This window comes from Microcaecilia unicolor, chromosome 2, assembly GCF_901765095.1.
Source record: "Microcaecilia unicolor chromosome 2, aMicUni1.1, whole genome shotgun sequence".
Lineage (NCBI taxonomy): Eukaryota > Metazoa > Chordata > Amphibia > Gymnophiona > Siphonopidae > Microcaecilia > Microcaecilia unicolor.
Window position 1 is genome coordinate 482,369,008 of NC_044032.1, and position 12,854 is coordinate 482,381,861.

At 48.8% G+C, this 12,854-nt stretch overlaps 1 protein-coding gene across 1 annotated transcript in view; it reads left to right on the forward strand.

The window, feature by feature from the left end:
* MAEA (macrophage erythroblast attacher) overlaps positions 1 to 12,854 on the forward strand; it is a 290,076-nt gene that overhangs the window by 145,122 nt on the left and 132,100 nt on the right. The window contains exons 8-9 of the mRNA XM_030192178.1: positions 37 to 182; positions 11,625 to 11,736. Coding sequence (XP_030048038.1) covers positions 37 to 182; positions 11,625 to 11,736 — 258 coding nt within the window. The remainder of the gene's footprint in view (positions 1 to 36; positions 183 to 11,624; positions 11,737 to 12,854) is intronic.

A 12,854-nucleotide genomic window follows, 5' to 3' on the forward strand; every position in this document is an offset into this window, starting at 1 on the left:
GCAATGGATATATTTTGTTTTTCTGTGTTGTAATAGGATCTACTAGACCCTGCACGATGGAGAATGCTGATTCAGCAGTTTCGATATGATAACTATAGACTGCACCAACTGGGGAACAACTCTGTGTTCACTATAACACTTCAAGCTGGCCTCTCAGCCATAAAAACACCGTATCCTTTCATGTAACTCAACCACATTTATTGGTAGACATCAGTAGCATAACTAGCTGAAATTGCAGCAATTTGTTATCAATTACTGGACTAATAATTTTTTATGGCCAAGAAAACAAGGCAAATGGTCCACAAAATCCAATGTGGTGAACAGAAGAGAAGCAGACCATATGGAAAAAAATCTTTATTTGCCCCTTTAACTCCCAGGTGTAAACAAGGTTGCTTGACATGGCCATGTTTTGCCAAACGACTGCCTTAGGGACGGATAAATACCAGCTGGGATGAAATCTCAAGCCTCTCCAACCTGGCTTTTAGCTTGTGAATCCGAGTCCATGGTCATACTGGGCAACCTTGGTTAGACCTGGGAGTCAAAAGTGGCAAAGACTGGTTTTCATATGGTCTGCACTTTTTCTCCAGGGATTTGTTGAAACTTCCTTTGAATCTCACTATTATTCGCCTTGAGCACAGCTTCATTAGGTGCTAAATGAAAAAAAAATCTTCTGAGTTTATCTTGTAGGGCAGACTGGATGGACTATACAGGTCTTTAGGTACTGTCATTTACTATGTTACTATTTTCATCCTACGGGTCATTGATTTCGTAGAGTGTTCTCCTGTTTTGGTGGTAGTGAACAGGTTGAATACATACAGCCATTTCCTAGTTGACCATTCCACTCCACTCATGATTCTATAAACTTCTATCATGTTCCTTCTCATCTGTTTTTCTCCAAGCCACAGTCCTAGCCTGTCTTGCCCCGTCTTCATTAGGGAGGTGTTCTATCATCTTGTCATTTTTGTTGTCTTTCTCTGAACCTTTTCTGGTTACACTATATCCTTTTTGAGATGGAGCAGCCAGAAATGCACATGATCTTACTTTTGTTTTCCATCCCTTTTCAAATTACTAATATTCTCTTTGTTTTTATAGCAGCCACAGCAAATTGGGCTGAATTTCTAACATAATATCCACAATAACTCCAAGATCTTTTTGGGTAGTAACTCCCAACTCAGAACCCAGCATTTTGTACCTATGTGCATTACTTTGCATATGTCTATATTAAATTTCATCTGCCATTTAGATGCACTAGTCTAGCAAGATCCTTCTGCAAATTCTGCCATTTTAACAATCTTGAATAACTTATGCAATCCCTAGATCATTTATGAATATTTTAAATAGTACAAGTTAAGTACTGACCCTATTCCAAGTGGATAACTATTCACTCCTACTCTGTTTCCTGTCAAACCCAGAATGAAATCTACCAAGGGCATTGTCTCCTATCCCTTGATTTTTAAATTGTCTAAGGAGCCTCTCATGAAGGACTTTGATGTCTTCTGAATATCCAAATGTACTATGGTGCTCATTTTCAAAGCACTTATACTTGCAAAGTTCCATAGGTTACTATAGAATGTTGTAAGTCTAAGTGCTTTGAAAATACACCTTTATATCAATTCTGTCGCTATTGTTCATGTGTTTACAACTTTTTAAAAAATCTAATAAATTTGTAAGAGAAGATGTGCCCTTGCTGACTCATTCCTATTAAGCTTTGTCTATACAGTTAGTACTTTTTTAAGTATAGGTTCAAACATTTTGCCCAGCACCAGTGTCAAGATCTAGTATGTAGTTTCCCCAGCTCATCTCTGAAGTCTTTTTTTTTTAAATTTGGCATCATGTTGACCACTTTACAATCCTTAAGTATCGTGGCCATTTTGAATGATGGGTTACAGTTTACTAGTATCTGGTTAGCAATTTCATGGTTGACTTCATTCAGGATTCTGGGGTAATACTATTCAATCTTGATCTGTTGTTCTTGTAATAAATCAAATTGAGAAATTTAATCTTTTAGTTTTACTATGTTGCGCGTTAGTTGGTGCAAACCACCACCATCAAAGGAGCCTTCTGGTATAGGTTTGACACCTATATCCTCCTCAGTAAAGACCAAGGCAAAGAAATGTATTACTTTTTCTACTACTAACTTATTCTCCCTAAGCACACTTCTTATCTTTTTGGTTGTTTAATAGTCCAAACAATTTCCTTCCATTCTGCTTGCTTCAGATGTACTTGAAAATGTTTATTATTAGCTCTGAATCAATAAAGGTTTTTATTGAAAGTCATGCATTTACAGTTGGAAAATCTATCTAACACTCAAGACAAGGAAAAAGAGTACTACAAATAACAATAGCATCCTTCCCGTCCCATACCCTACACACTTCCCTAGACTCCCCCCCCCCCCCCCCCCAAAGCTTTCACTGTCCATATTTATAAGAGTATTCTGTTCTTCATTATGCTCTGTGTCCATAACCCTCTAATCCCTCCCCTCATCGATAATCATAGCCAATTGGGACCATTCTTCATGTGATGATCGTAGCGTCCTAACAAACATCTTTTCAAAGTCCTTCTTGGCATGTCTTGCTAGTGTTTGTATTCTGAAAGATGTCCTTTTGGCTTTCACCCTTCTTCCTCATTGTACACAGTACACTGAAATCTTCTGCCCAGTGTGCGGTGGCGGCCAAAAAAGCAAGCAGGATGTTAGGAATTACTAGGAAAAGGATGCAAAATATGACAATATTATATAATGCATCTGTATCACTCCATGGCTCGACCTCACCTTGAGTATTGTTTGCAAATCTGCTTACCTTATCTCAAAAAAGATATAGTGGAATTAGAAAAGGTTCAAAGAAGGGCAGCCAAAATGAAAAAGTGGATGGAACTCCTCTTGTATGAGGAAAGATTAGAGAGGTTAGGGCTAGTCAGCTGGAAAAGAGAAGGCTGAGGGGGATATGATAGAGGTTAAAATCCTGAGTACTGTAGAATGGGTAAAAGTGAATTGATAGTTTCTTTTTCAAAACTTGCAAAGACTAGGGGATACTCAATGAAGCTACATGGAAATACTTTTTAGAACGAATAGGAGGAAATATTATTTCACTCAATGAATAGTTAAGCTCTGGAACTCTTTGTTGAAGGATGTGGTAACAGCATTTAGCATATCTGGGTTTAAAAAGAAATAGGCATGGGGGAAGCCACTAGTCCCTGGGATCGGTAGCATGGAATCTGGCCACTATTTGGGATTCAGCCAAGTACTTGTGACCTGGAGTGGCCATTGTTGGAAGCAAGATAGTGGGCTTAGATGGACCACTGGTTTGACCCAGTATGGCTATTCTAATGTTAAGTTCATTAGATTTTTTCAGTCTGTTACCTGTTGTCTTTTGCTTGTCATTCCCATGTCCCATTTTGTAGGTTTCCTTTTAATTTTCATACATGTGGCTCCATTCTTTCTCACCCTTCCCCTCTTCTCACTTACTATTCTGTTTATGCTCATATCACACATCCCTCACTTATTCATTTTTTTCCTGCACCCTCTTTTCCCTTTATCTTTTTTCCTCTTGCCTTTTCCACCCCTCTTTTATTCTTCACGTTCTCCTTCTTGAATATGATAGTGCATTATAAATATCATGTTCTCCGAGGACAAGCAGGCTGCTTGTTCTCACGACTGGGTGACGTCCGCGGCAGCCCCCACCAACCGGAAGAAGCTTCGCGGGCGGTCCGCACGCAGGGCACGCCCACCGCGCATGCGCGGCCGTCTTCCCGCCCGTGCGTGACCGTTCCCGCCAGTCCTTTTTTTTCCGTGCCTGGAGAGAGTCGTGCGACTGCCGCTCTCTCTTAGTCAGCCCCGGAAAACCGTCGCGTTCTTCGCGAATTCGTTTTTTTTTTGTTTCTGTTGCCGCGCCCTCCAGTTTTCCTTTTTTCTTTAAAAAAAAAAAAAGAGAGCACGCGCTTTATTTTCTCTTGTTTTCTAGCGAGGGCGTCGCGTTCGGTCGATTATTTTTAGAGGTGTGATTTACCGCCACCATTGACGACTTTAACTTCGTCGACGCGATTTTTCCGTCGATGTCCTCGAAGGTCCCGAGTGGATTTAAGAAGTGTTGTCGGTGCGGCCGGCCGATCTCGCAGACCGACACCCACGCTTGGTGCCTCCAGTGCCTCGGGCCGGAGCACAATATCAAGTCGTGTTCTTTGTGTCTTGGTCTCCGGAAACGGACTCAGGTTGCGAGGCAAGTTCTGCGGGACCGTCTTTTTGGAACTTGCGCCGGCCCCTCGACGTCGACCTCGACGGCATCGGTATCGACGGCCGGTTCTTCGGTACCGGTATCGATGCCCGAAAAATCGGCACCGATGGCATCGACCCCAGGAGCACAGGTCCCGTCGGCCCGCCGGTCCTCCGGTGAGGGTAGGGGTGAGAGGCCGCGTGGGTAATCGGCCCCGGTCACTCCCTCGGCCCATGGCCCTCGGGACCAAACCCTGTCTGACCCGGTTCCTCGAGACCGAGGGGGATCGACCTCCTCCTCCTCCATTCCACCTGGCACCGATGACGGGCACCGCAAGAAATCTAAGAAGCACGTCATCGGTCGCCCTTCGATGCATCCGGCGCTCGGTATCGGCGAGGAGTCGACGCCGAAGCGTCCGCGTCGAGAGGAGAGATCCCCTTCGGTAGTGGAGGTACCGACGCGTCAGGGTCCCAGCACTTCGGTGCAGTCTCCTGGACCCGAGCAGCTTCCGGCACCGACACCTCTACCGGCCCCCCCGCCTTTCCCGGCAGCGGGCCTGGACGAGTGCCTCCGAGCCATCCTTCCGGGGATCCTGGAAGGGCTGATGCGCCAGGCTGTGCCGGCGCCGGGGGTGCTTGCGCCCTCGGCGCCGTTGACTGTGGCGCCGGCGAGCTCTAGCCCTGTGCCGAGGCCATCGACACCGCCGCCGCTTGCAGCGCCGGTCTCGACCGCCACGCAGGTGGAGTCGACGTCGATGGAGGGAGCTTCGTCCCCGCCGGTGCGGGAGTCCACCGCTCGACGACACCGAGGCCTCTGTGCCTTGACGTCGAGCCGGGCCCGGTTAAGGACTCAGCTACATGAGCTTATGTCCGATACCGAGGAAGAGGCCTCGGGGGAAGAGAAAGACCCCAGATATTTCTCCTCAGAGGAGTCTGCGGGTCTTCCCTCGGACCCCACGCCTTCACCAGAGAGGAAGCTCTCGCCTCCTGAGAGCCTCTCCTTGCCTCCTTTGTAAGGGATATGTCTATTTGCATTCCCTTCCCCGTGGTCTCTGTGGATGAGCCGAGGGCTGAGATGCTCGAGGTCCTCGACTATCCATCACCACCTAGAGAGTCCTCCACGGTGCCGTTGCACAATGTCCTCAAAGAGACACTGCTTCGGAACTGGATGAGACCACTATCTAATCCCATCATTCCCAAGAAAGCAGAGTCCCAGTACAGAATCCACTCAGACCCAGAGTTAATGCGGCCCCAATTGCCCCATGACTCGGCGGTCGTGGATTCTGCTAAGAGGGCACGGAGTTCGAGGGATACCGCCTCGGCGCCCCCGGGGCGGGAGTCTCGCACTCTGGACTCGTTTGGGAGGAAGGCCTACCAATCCTCCATGCTCGTGACCCGCATCCAGTCGTACCAGCTCTATACGAGCATCCACATGCGGAACAATGTGAAGCAACTGGCGGACCTGGTCGATAAGCTCCCGCCGGAGCAGTCCAGGCCTTATCAGGAGGTGGTCAGGCAGCTGAAGGCGTGCAGAAAGTTCCTGTCCAGGGGTATCTATGACACCTGTGACGTGGCATCTCGTGCTGCGGCCCAAGGTATAGTGATGCGCAGGCTCTCATGGCTGCGTGCCTCTGACCTGGACAACCGCACCCAGCAGAGACTGGCCGACGTCCCTTGCCGGGGGGATAATATTTTTGGTGAGAAGGTCGAGCAGCTGGTGGACCAACTGCATCAGCGGGAAACTGCCCTCGACAAGCTCTCCCACCGGGCGCCTTCAGCATCCACCTCAGCAGGTGGACGTTTTTCCCGGGCCCGGCAGGCTGTGCCCTATTCTTTTGCAAAGCGTAGGTACACCCAGCCGGCCCGAAGGCCTCGTCAGGCACAGGGACAGCCCCAGCGCGCTCGTTCTCGTCAACAGCGTGCGCCTAAGCAGCCCCCTGCGCCTCCACAGCAAAAGCCGGGGACGGGCTTTTGACTGGATCCACGGAAACATAGCCGCCCTCAAAGTGTCCGTACCGGACGATCTGCCGGTCGGAGGGAGGTTAAAATTTTTTCACCAAAGGTGGCCTCTCATAACCTCCGACCAGTGGGTTCTCCAAATAGTGCGGTGCGGATACGCCCTGAATTTGGCCTGCCACCAAATTGTCCTCCGGGAGCTCAATCCTTCAGCTCCCATCACAAGCAGGTACTTGCAGAGGAACTCTCCGCCCTTCTCAGCGCCAATGCGGTCGAGCCCGTACCACCCGGGCAAGAAGGGCAGGGATTCTATTCCAGGTACTTCCTTGTGGAAAGAAAACAGGGGGGATGCGTCCCATCCTAGACCTGAGAGGCCTGAACAAATTCCTGGTCAAAGAAAGTTCAGGATGCTTTCCTTGGGCACCCTTCTGCCAATGATTCAGAAAAACGATTGGCTATGTTCCCTGGATTTAAAGGACGCATACACTCACATCCCGATACTGCCAGCTCACAGACAGTATCTCAGATTCCGCCTGGGCGCACGGCACTTTCAGTATTGTATGCTGCCCTTTGGGCTCGCCTCTGCCCTACGAGTGTTTACAAAGTGTCTCGTGGTGGTAGCGGCGTACCTACGCAAGCTGGGAGTGCACGTGTTCCCATATCTCGACGATTGGCTGGTCAAGAGCACCTCGGAGGCAGGAGCCCTCCGGTCTATGCAGTGCACTATTCAACTTCTGGAGCTGCTGGGGTTTGTGATAAATTACCCAAAGTCCCATCTCCAGCCAACACAGTCTCTGGAATTCATAGGAGCTCTGCTGAATACCCAGACGGCTCGGGCCTTCCTTCCCGAAGCGAGGGCCAACAACCTCCTGTCCCTGGCTTCGCAGACCAGAGCGTCTCAGCAGGTCACAGCTCGGCAGATGTTGAGACTTCTGGGTCATATGGCCTCCACAGTTCATGTGACTCCCATGGCTCGTCTTCACATGAGATCTGCTCAATGGACCCTAGCTTCCCAGTGGTTTCAGGCCACCGGGAATCTAGAAGATGTCATCTGCCTCTCCACCAGCTGCCGCACTTCACTGCTCTGGTGGACCATCCGGACCAATTTGACCCTGGGACGTCCATTCCAAATTCCGCAGCCCACGAAAGTGCTGACGACGGATGCATCTCGCCTGGGGTGGGGAGCTCATGTCGATGGGCTTCACACCCAGGGTCTGTGGTCCCTCCAGGAAAAGGATCTGCAGATCAACCTCCTGGAGCTCCGAGCGATCTGGAACGCACTGAAGGCTTTCAGAGATCGGCTGTCCTGCCAAATTATTCAAATTCGGACAGACAATCAGGTTGCAATGTATTACACCAACAAGCAGGGGTGCACCGGATCTCGCCCCCTGTGTCAGGAAGCCGTCGGGATGTGGAGTTGGGCCTGCCGGTTCGGCATGCTTCTCCAAGCCACATACCTGGCAGGCGTAAACAACAGTCTGGCCGACAGACTGAGCAGAGTCATGCAACCGCACGAGTGGCCGCTTCATTCCAGAGTGGTACGCAAGATCTTCCGAGAGTGGGGCACCCCCTCGGTGGACCTTTTCGCCTCTCAGACCAACCATAAGCTGCCTCTGTTCTGTTCCAGACTTCAGGCACACGGCAGGCTAGCGTCTGATGCCTTTCTCCTCCATTGGGGGACCGGCCTTCTGTATGCTTTGGTGGGGAAGACCTTACTGAAGCTCAAGCAAGACCACGGCACCATGATTCTGATAGCGCCCTTTTGGCCCCGTCAGATCTGGTTCCCTCTTCTTCTGGAGTTGTCCTCCGAAGAACCGTGGAGATTGGATTGTTTTCCGACTCTCATTTCGCAGAACGACCGGAGCGTTGCTGCACCCAACCTCAGTCCCTGGCTCTCACGGCCTGGATGTTGAGGGCGTAGACTTCACTGCGTTGGGTCTGTCTGAGGGTATCTCCCGCGTCTGCTTGCCTCTAGGAAGGATTCCACTAAAAAGAGTTACTTTTTCAAGTGGAGGAGGTTTGTCGTTTGGTGTGAGAGCAAGGCCCTAGAACCTCGTTCTTGCCCTGCACAGAACTGCTTGAATACCTTCTGCACTTATCAGAGTCTGACCTCAAGACCAACTCAGTAAGGAATCACCTTAGTGCGATTAGTGCTTACCATTATCGTGTGGAAGGTAAAGCCATCTCTGGAGAGCCTTTAGTCGTTCGATCATGAGAGGCTTGCTTTTGTCAAAGCCCCCTATCAAGCCTCCTACAGTGTCATGGGATCTCAACGTCGTCCTCCACCCAGCTGATGAAACCTCCTTTTGAGCCCACTGAATACCTGCCATCTGAAGTACTTGACCTGGAAGGTCATTTTCTGGTGGCAGTTACTTCAGCTCGTAGGGTCAGTGAGCTTCAAGCCCTGGTAGCTCATGCTCCATATACCAAATTTCATCACAACAGAGTAGTGCTCCGCACCCACCCAAAGTTCCTGCCGAAGGTGGTGTCGAGAGTTCCATCTTAACCAGTCAATTGTCTTGCCAACATTCTTTCCCCGACCGCATACCCGCCCTGCTGAACGTCAGTTGCACACATTGGACTGCAAGAGAGCATGGGCCTTCTACTGGAGCGGACACAGCCCCACAGGACAGTCCGCCCAATTGTTTGTTTCTTTCGACCCTAACAGGCTAGGGGGTCGCGTGTTCGGGAAACGCACCATCTCCAATTGGCTAGCAGATTGCATTTCCTTCACTTACGCCCAGGCTGGGCTGGCTCTTGAGGGTCATGTCACGGCTCATAGTGTTAGAGCCATGGCAGCGTCAGTGGCCCACTTGAAGTCAGCCACTATTGAAGAGATCTGCAAGGCTGCGACGTGGTCATCTGTCCACACATTCACATCACATTACTGCCTCCAGCAGGATACCCGACGCGACAGTCGGTTCGGGCAGTCGGTGCTGCAGAATCTGTTTGGGGTGTAAATCCAACTCCACCCTCCAGGACCCGTTTATTCTGTTCAGGCTGCACTCTCAGTTAGTTGTTCTTCGTAGGTCAATTTTCTGTTGTATCCTCGCCGTTGCGAGGTTCAATTGACCTGGGTTCTTGTTTTGAGTGAGCCTGAGAGCTAGGGATACCCCAGTCGTGAGAACAAGCAGCCTGCTTGTCCTTGGAGAACGTGAATGATACATACCTGTAGCAGGTGTTCTCCGAGGACAGCAGGCTGATTGTTCTCACCTACCCTCCATCCTCCCTTTGGAGGTGCGTTTTCATCTTTTTGCTTGTCATTCAACTGGCGGGAACGGTCGCGCACGCAGGCGGGAAGACGGGCCGGCGCATGCGCGGTGGGCGTGCCCTGCGTGCGGACCGCCCGCGAAGCATTCTTCCGGTTGGTGGGGCTGCCGCGGACGTCACCCAGTCGTGAGAACAATCAGCCTGCTGTCCTCGGAGAGAACACCCGCTACAGGTATTATCATTCACTTATCAAACGCCATCAAAAACTGACATTACTACCCCACTAACAGTTCGCTTCCCACACTCCCCCCTCATCCTACAACTCAAAACTCTGAGCCATATTCCCCCCAGGTCAGATAGTTTCAAGCCTTTATTATCACACGACACACTCTATGGCACTAAAATTATCAGGCACATTCGCACATATGGTCCAGCATTTGTCTTCTCTCCCCCCCCCCCCTCCCCCTCCCCCCCCCCACGTCCAGCATTTTACCTTCTTACCCCCCTCCCCTCCACACACACGGTCCAGCTTTTTACCTTCTCCCCACCCACCCTTTGTCCAGTGTTTTAGCTTCCCTTTCCCCCAGCCCCACAAATAGTCCAGCATCTCTCCCTCCTGACCCCTCTCCAGCCAGTGACCAGTCATCTCCCTTTTTCTCTCCCCCCCCCCCCCCCCCCCCAAATGTACTTGTCTGTAGCCGTCGGTGATAGTGAGCAGCAATTCATTCAGCCTGCTCATGCCAACCCCGGAGCTGCCTTTCTGATTCTTTCCGCCTCTGCGGAAGCAGAAAATTACATCAGAGAGAAGGATCCAGATTGGCATGAGCAGACTGTATAAATTGCAGCTCGCTGCTGCTGACCACTAAAGACAAAATTTAAAAGGTACGCTCTGTTCCATAAATTAAGCTGGCCCAACTCCCGTGGTACACCAATGTACCACAGCACACAGGTTGAAAATCCTTGCCCTAGGTATTTAATATAAAGCTCCCAGCACACCAGGCCACACCACTCCATTGTATCCTGTATTATATAATATTGATTGTTACTGATGACCCTGCTGACTGATTTGGAGTTTGAACCAACTCACAAAGGGTACCCAAGCAGACCAATATTTTTATGTAAGAATTCCATAAGATTCAGGACGGTAGTTCAGGGAGGCAGGGAATAAGATTGAAGGGAGGTAAGAAAGAATGGGTAAGAACATTTAATGCAGGTACTTCATTCTCTGTGTTGGTCAGTCTACTCTGTACCCAACAGGGAAACCATGACAGCCTTTTCTAGCCATGTGCTAATTAAAAGATGTGTTGATAAAGCTATTGATTTGTCTTTGAAAATGCAATGTCAAGTAAGATACAAAAATATTAGTTTCATGCTGATTCAACTTCTAGAGGCGAGATCCAAGATGGCCGCACGTATCTGACATGTTGTTCAGTCATTGCTCGCCTTCTTGAGTGTTTTTTCTTTGGTATGCTGAAGCGTTAGGGTAGGACTCCTGCTACAGCCTCCCAGCTGTCCCAAACTCCTACCATCTTCCCGATGGATACATCTTCAAGGAGGGCATGGGACTACAGTGAGGTTGGAGAGCAGCCCACTGGAAACATCTGAGATGAGAGGATACCTCAGAACTTCCCCTGGGCTAGAGGCTACCTTGAGCTCTGACCAAAGAGCTCCTCCCTGTAGCCACATAGCAGTAGCTCACCACTGTTAGGATCACCAGCATTGTGACCAGGAAGTACTGCTGCTTGTGATTTACAAGAGGCTTCTGAACAACCAACCAGCGGGATTCTTACTGAGATCTTGGTTTCTCCAGGAGACTTGGTGGAGACCACAGCAGCTTCGACATCCAGTGCAGGGGAGCTGGTATCCTCCCGGGAAAGTCGGGGACAGTTATAAGGTAACTACAATGTAGCGTTCTGGCTTTTTGTATTGCAAGCCAGCTGAGAGTAACCCTGGATATTATTTGGCTTAATAGCAAACATGGGGAAGGTATTGTGTCCCCAAGTTCAGCAGTTGGAGCAAAGGGTTTTGTTGGTGGAAGAAGAATTAAATAATGGCTCAGATTTAAATTTTGTCAGCTTGTGTTGAAAAAGTGGAGAAGGACTTGATAAGAGACTCAGAGTACAAACCTCCATTATTAAGGATGTTTCATCCCTAAGAAGTACATATGAAGTGTTGGAAAATTATTACATTTGGAGTAATAACTTGAGTTTTGTTTTTTTAACTTTCCTCAAGTCTCTGCTGTTACCCTTAGAGAAATGCTCAAACACTATTTAAATGAAATCCTGGGAATTGCTGAAGAGAATATGCCATCTTTTTCTCAGATTTATGATTTACGAACAAAATCCCTAGGAGGACAGTGGCATGTAGGTCAAAATGGGGGTCGGTCTTGATGTTGCTGCAATTCTGGAATCCTCTGATACCTAGTTGGCAGTGGCTGTGACTTTAATTGCTTCTGTGGCACTATTGCCAGATAAGAATTGGATAATGAGAATTCTGTTTAAGAACAGAGAGACCTTTTTAAGATTTAAAGTTCAAATATTTCTGAATTAAGATGGTGGCTTGAAGAGAACGCAGGACGTGACTCTCTCTCTCCTACCTCCATTACCTTTGAAAGTGTTCTTCTTACTCCAATGCCTAAGAGGAGGGGAAAGCAGCGTGTTGGCCCTGCAACACCTGCTGTACCTAAGGTCGGACCGATGGACCGTTTCACTGCAACTGGACGCTCTTTGGGGCAAAATTTCTCGCTGCTGGAAGGCTTGGTGGGAGGTAACCCGCTCCTCCAGCCTGAGATTGACATCTCGCTTAGCCCCAATCTTCGGAGTCCACCGCCTATGCCGGCGCTAGACCCGTGACGTGCGTTGGAGGCCCTGTGCCATGACGCTGCAGGTGTGCTTCCTTCTGCGGGGGCAAGCTGCAGTTTAGGAGCGCTGGCTTTTTCCACTCAGGAGCCGGAGGTACTGGTAGGAGCCAGCGTTTTGTTTGACTCCAAAGTGGCAGGAAAAGGACAGCCCTTAGAAGGAAAGGAGACAGAAATTGCATCTCTTAGTAAGTCTTATTTGCCTGAGAAGCCTCAAAAAATCACTCTTGATTCCATATGGGAAGCTTTATTGGGCTTGGAAACTTCTTTTTCGCAAAAATTGATTGCTGTGAGCCAATGTGCTAAGGCTCCTTTAGAAAAAAATAACTATGTTGGAAACAAAAGTTGTGACTGTTGAAAAAATATTGAATCTAATATGGGCAAAATAGATAATCTTCAAAAGCTCATATGAGCCTTCTAAGGAAAATAAATTGTTGCAATATAAAATTGGAAAACAAACAGAGCGCTAATACTCTACGTTGATAAATTTGCATAAAATACCATCAATAGCTCCTCTTATCACCTTTAAAAAATATTTGCATGAGATACTGAAGATTCCTGAACAAGCATATCCACCAACCTCCAAGATATGTTATTTGTTACCATATAAAAAGAAAGATACAA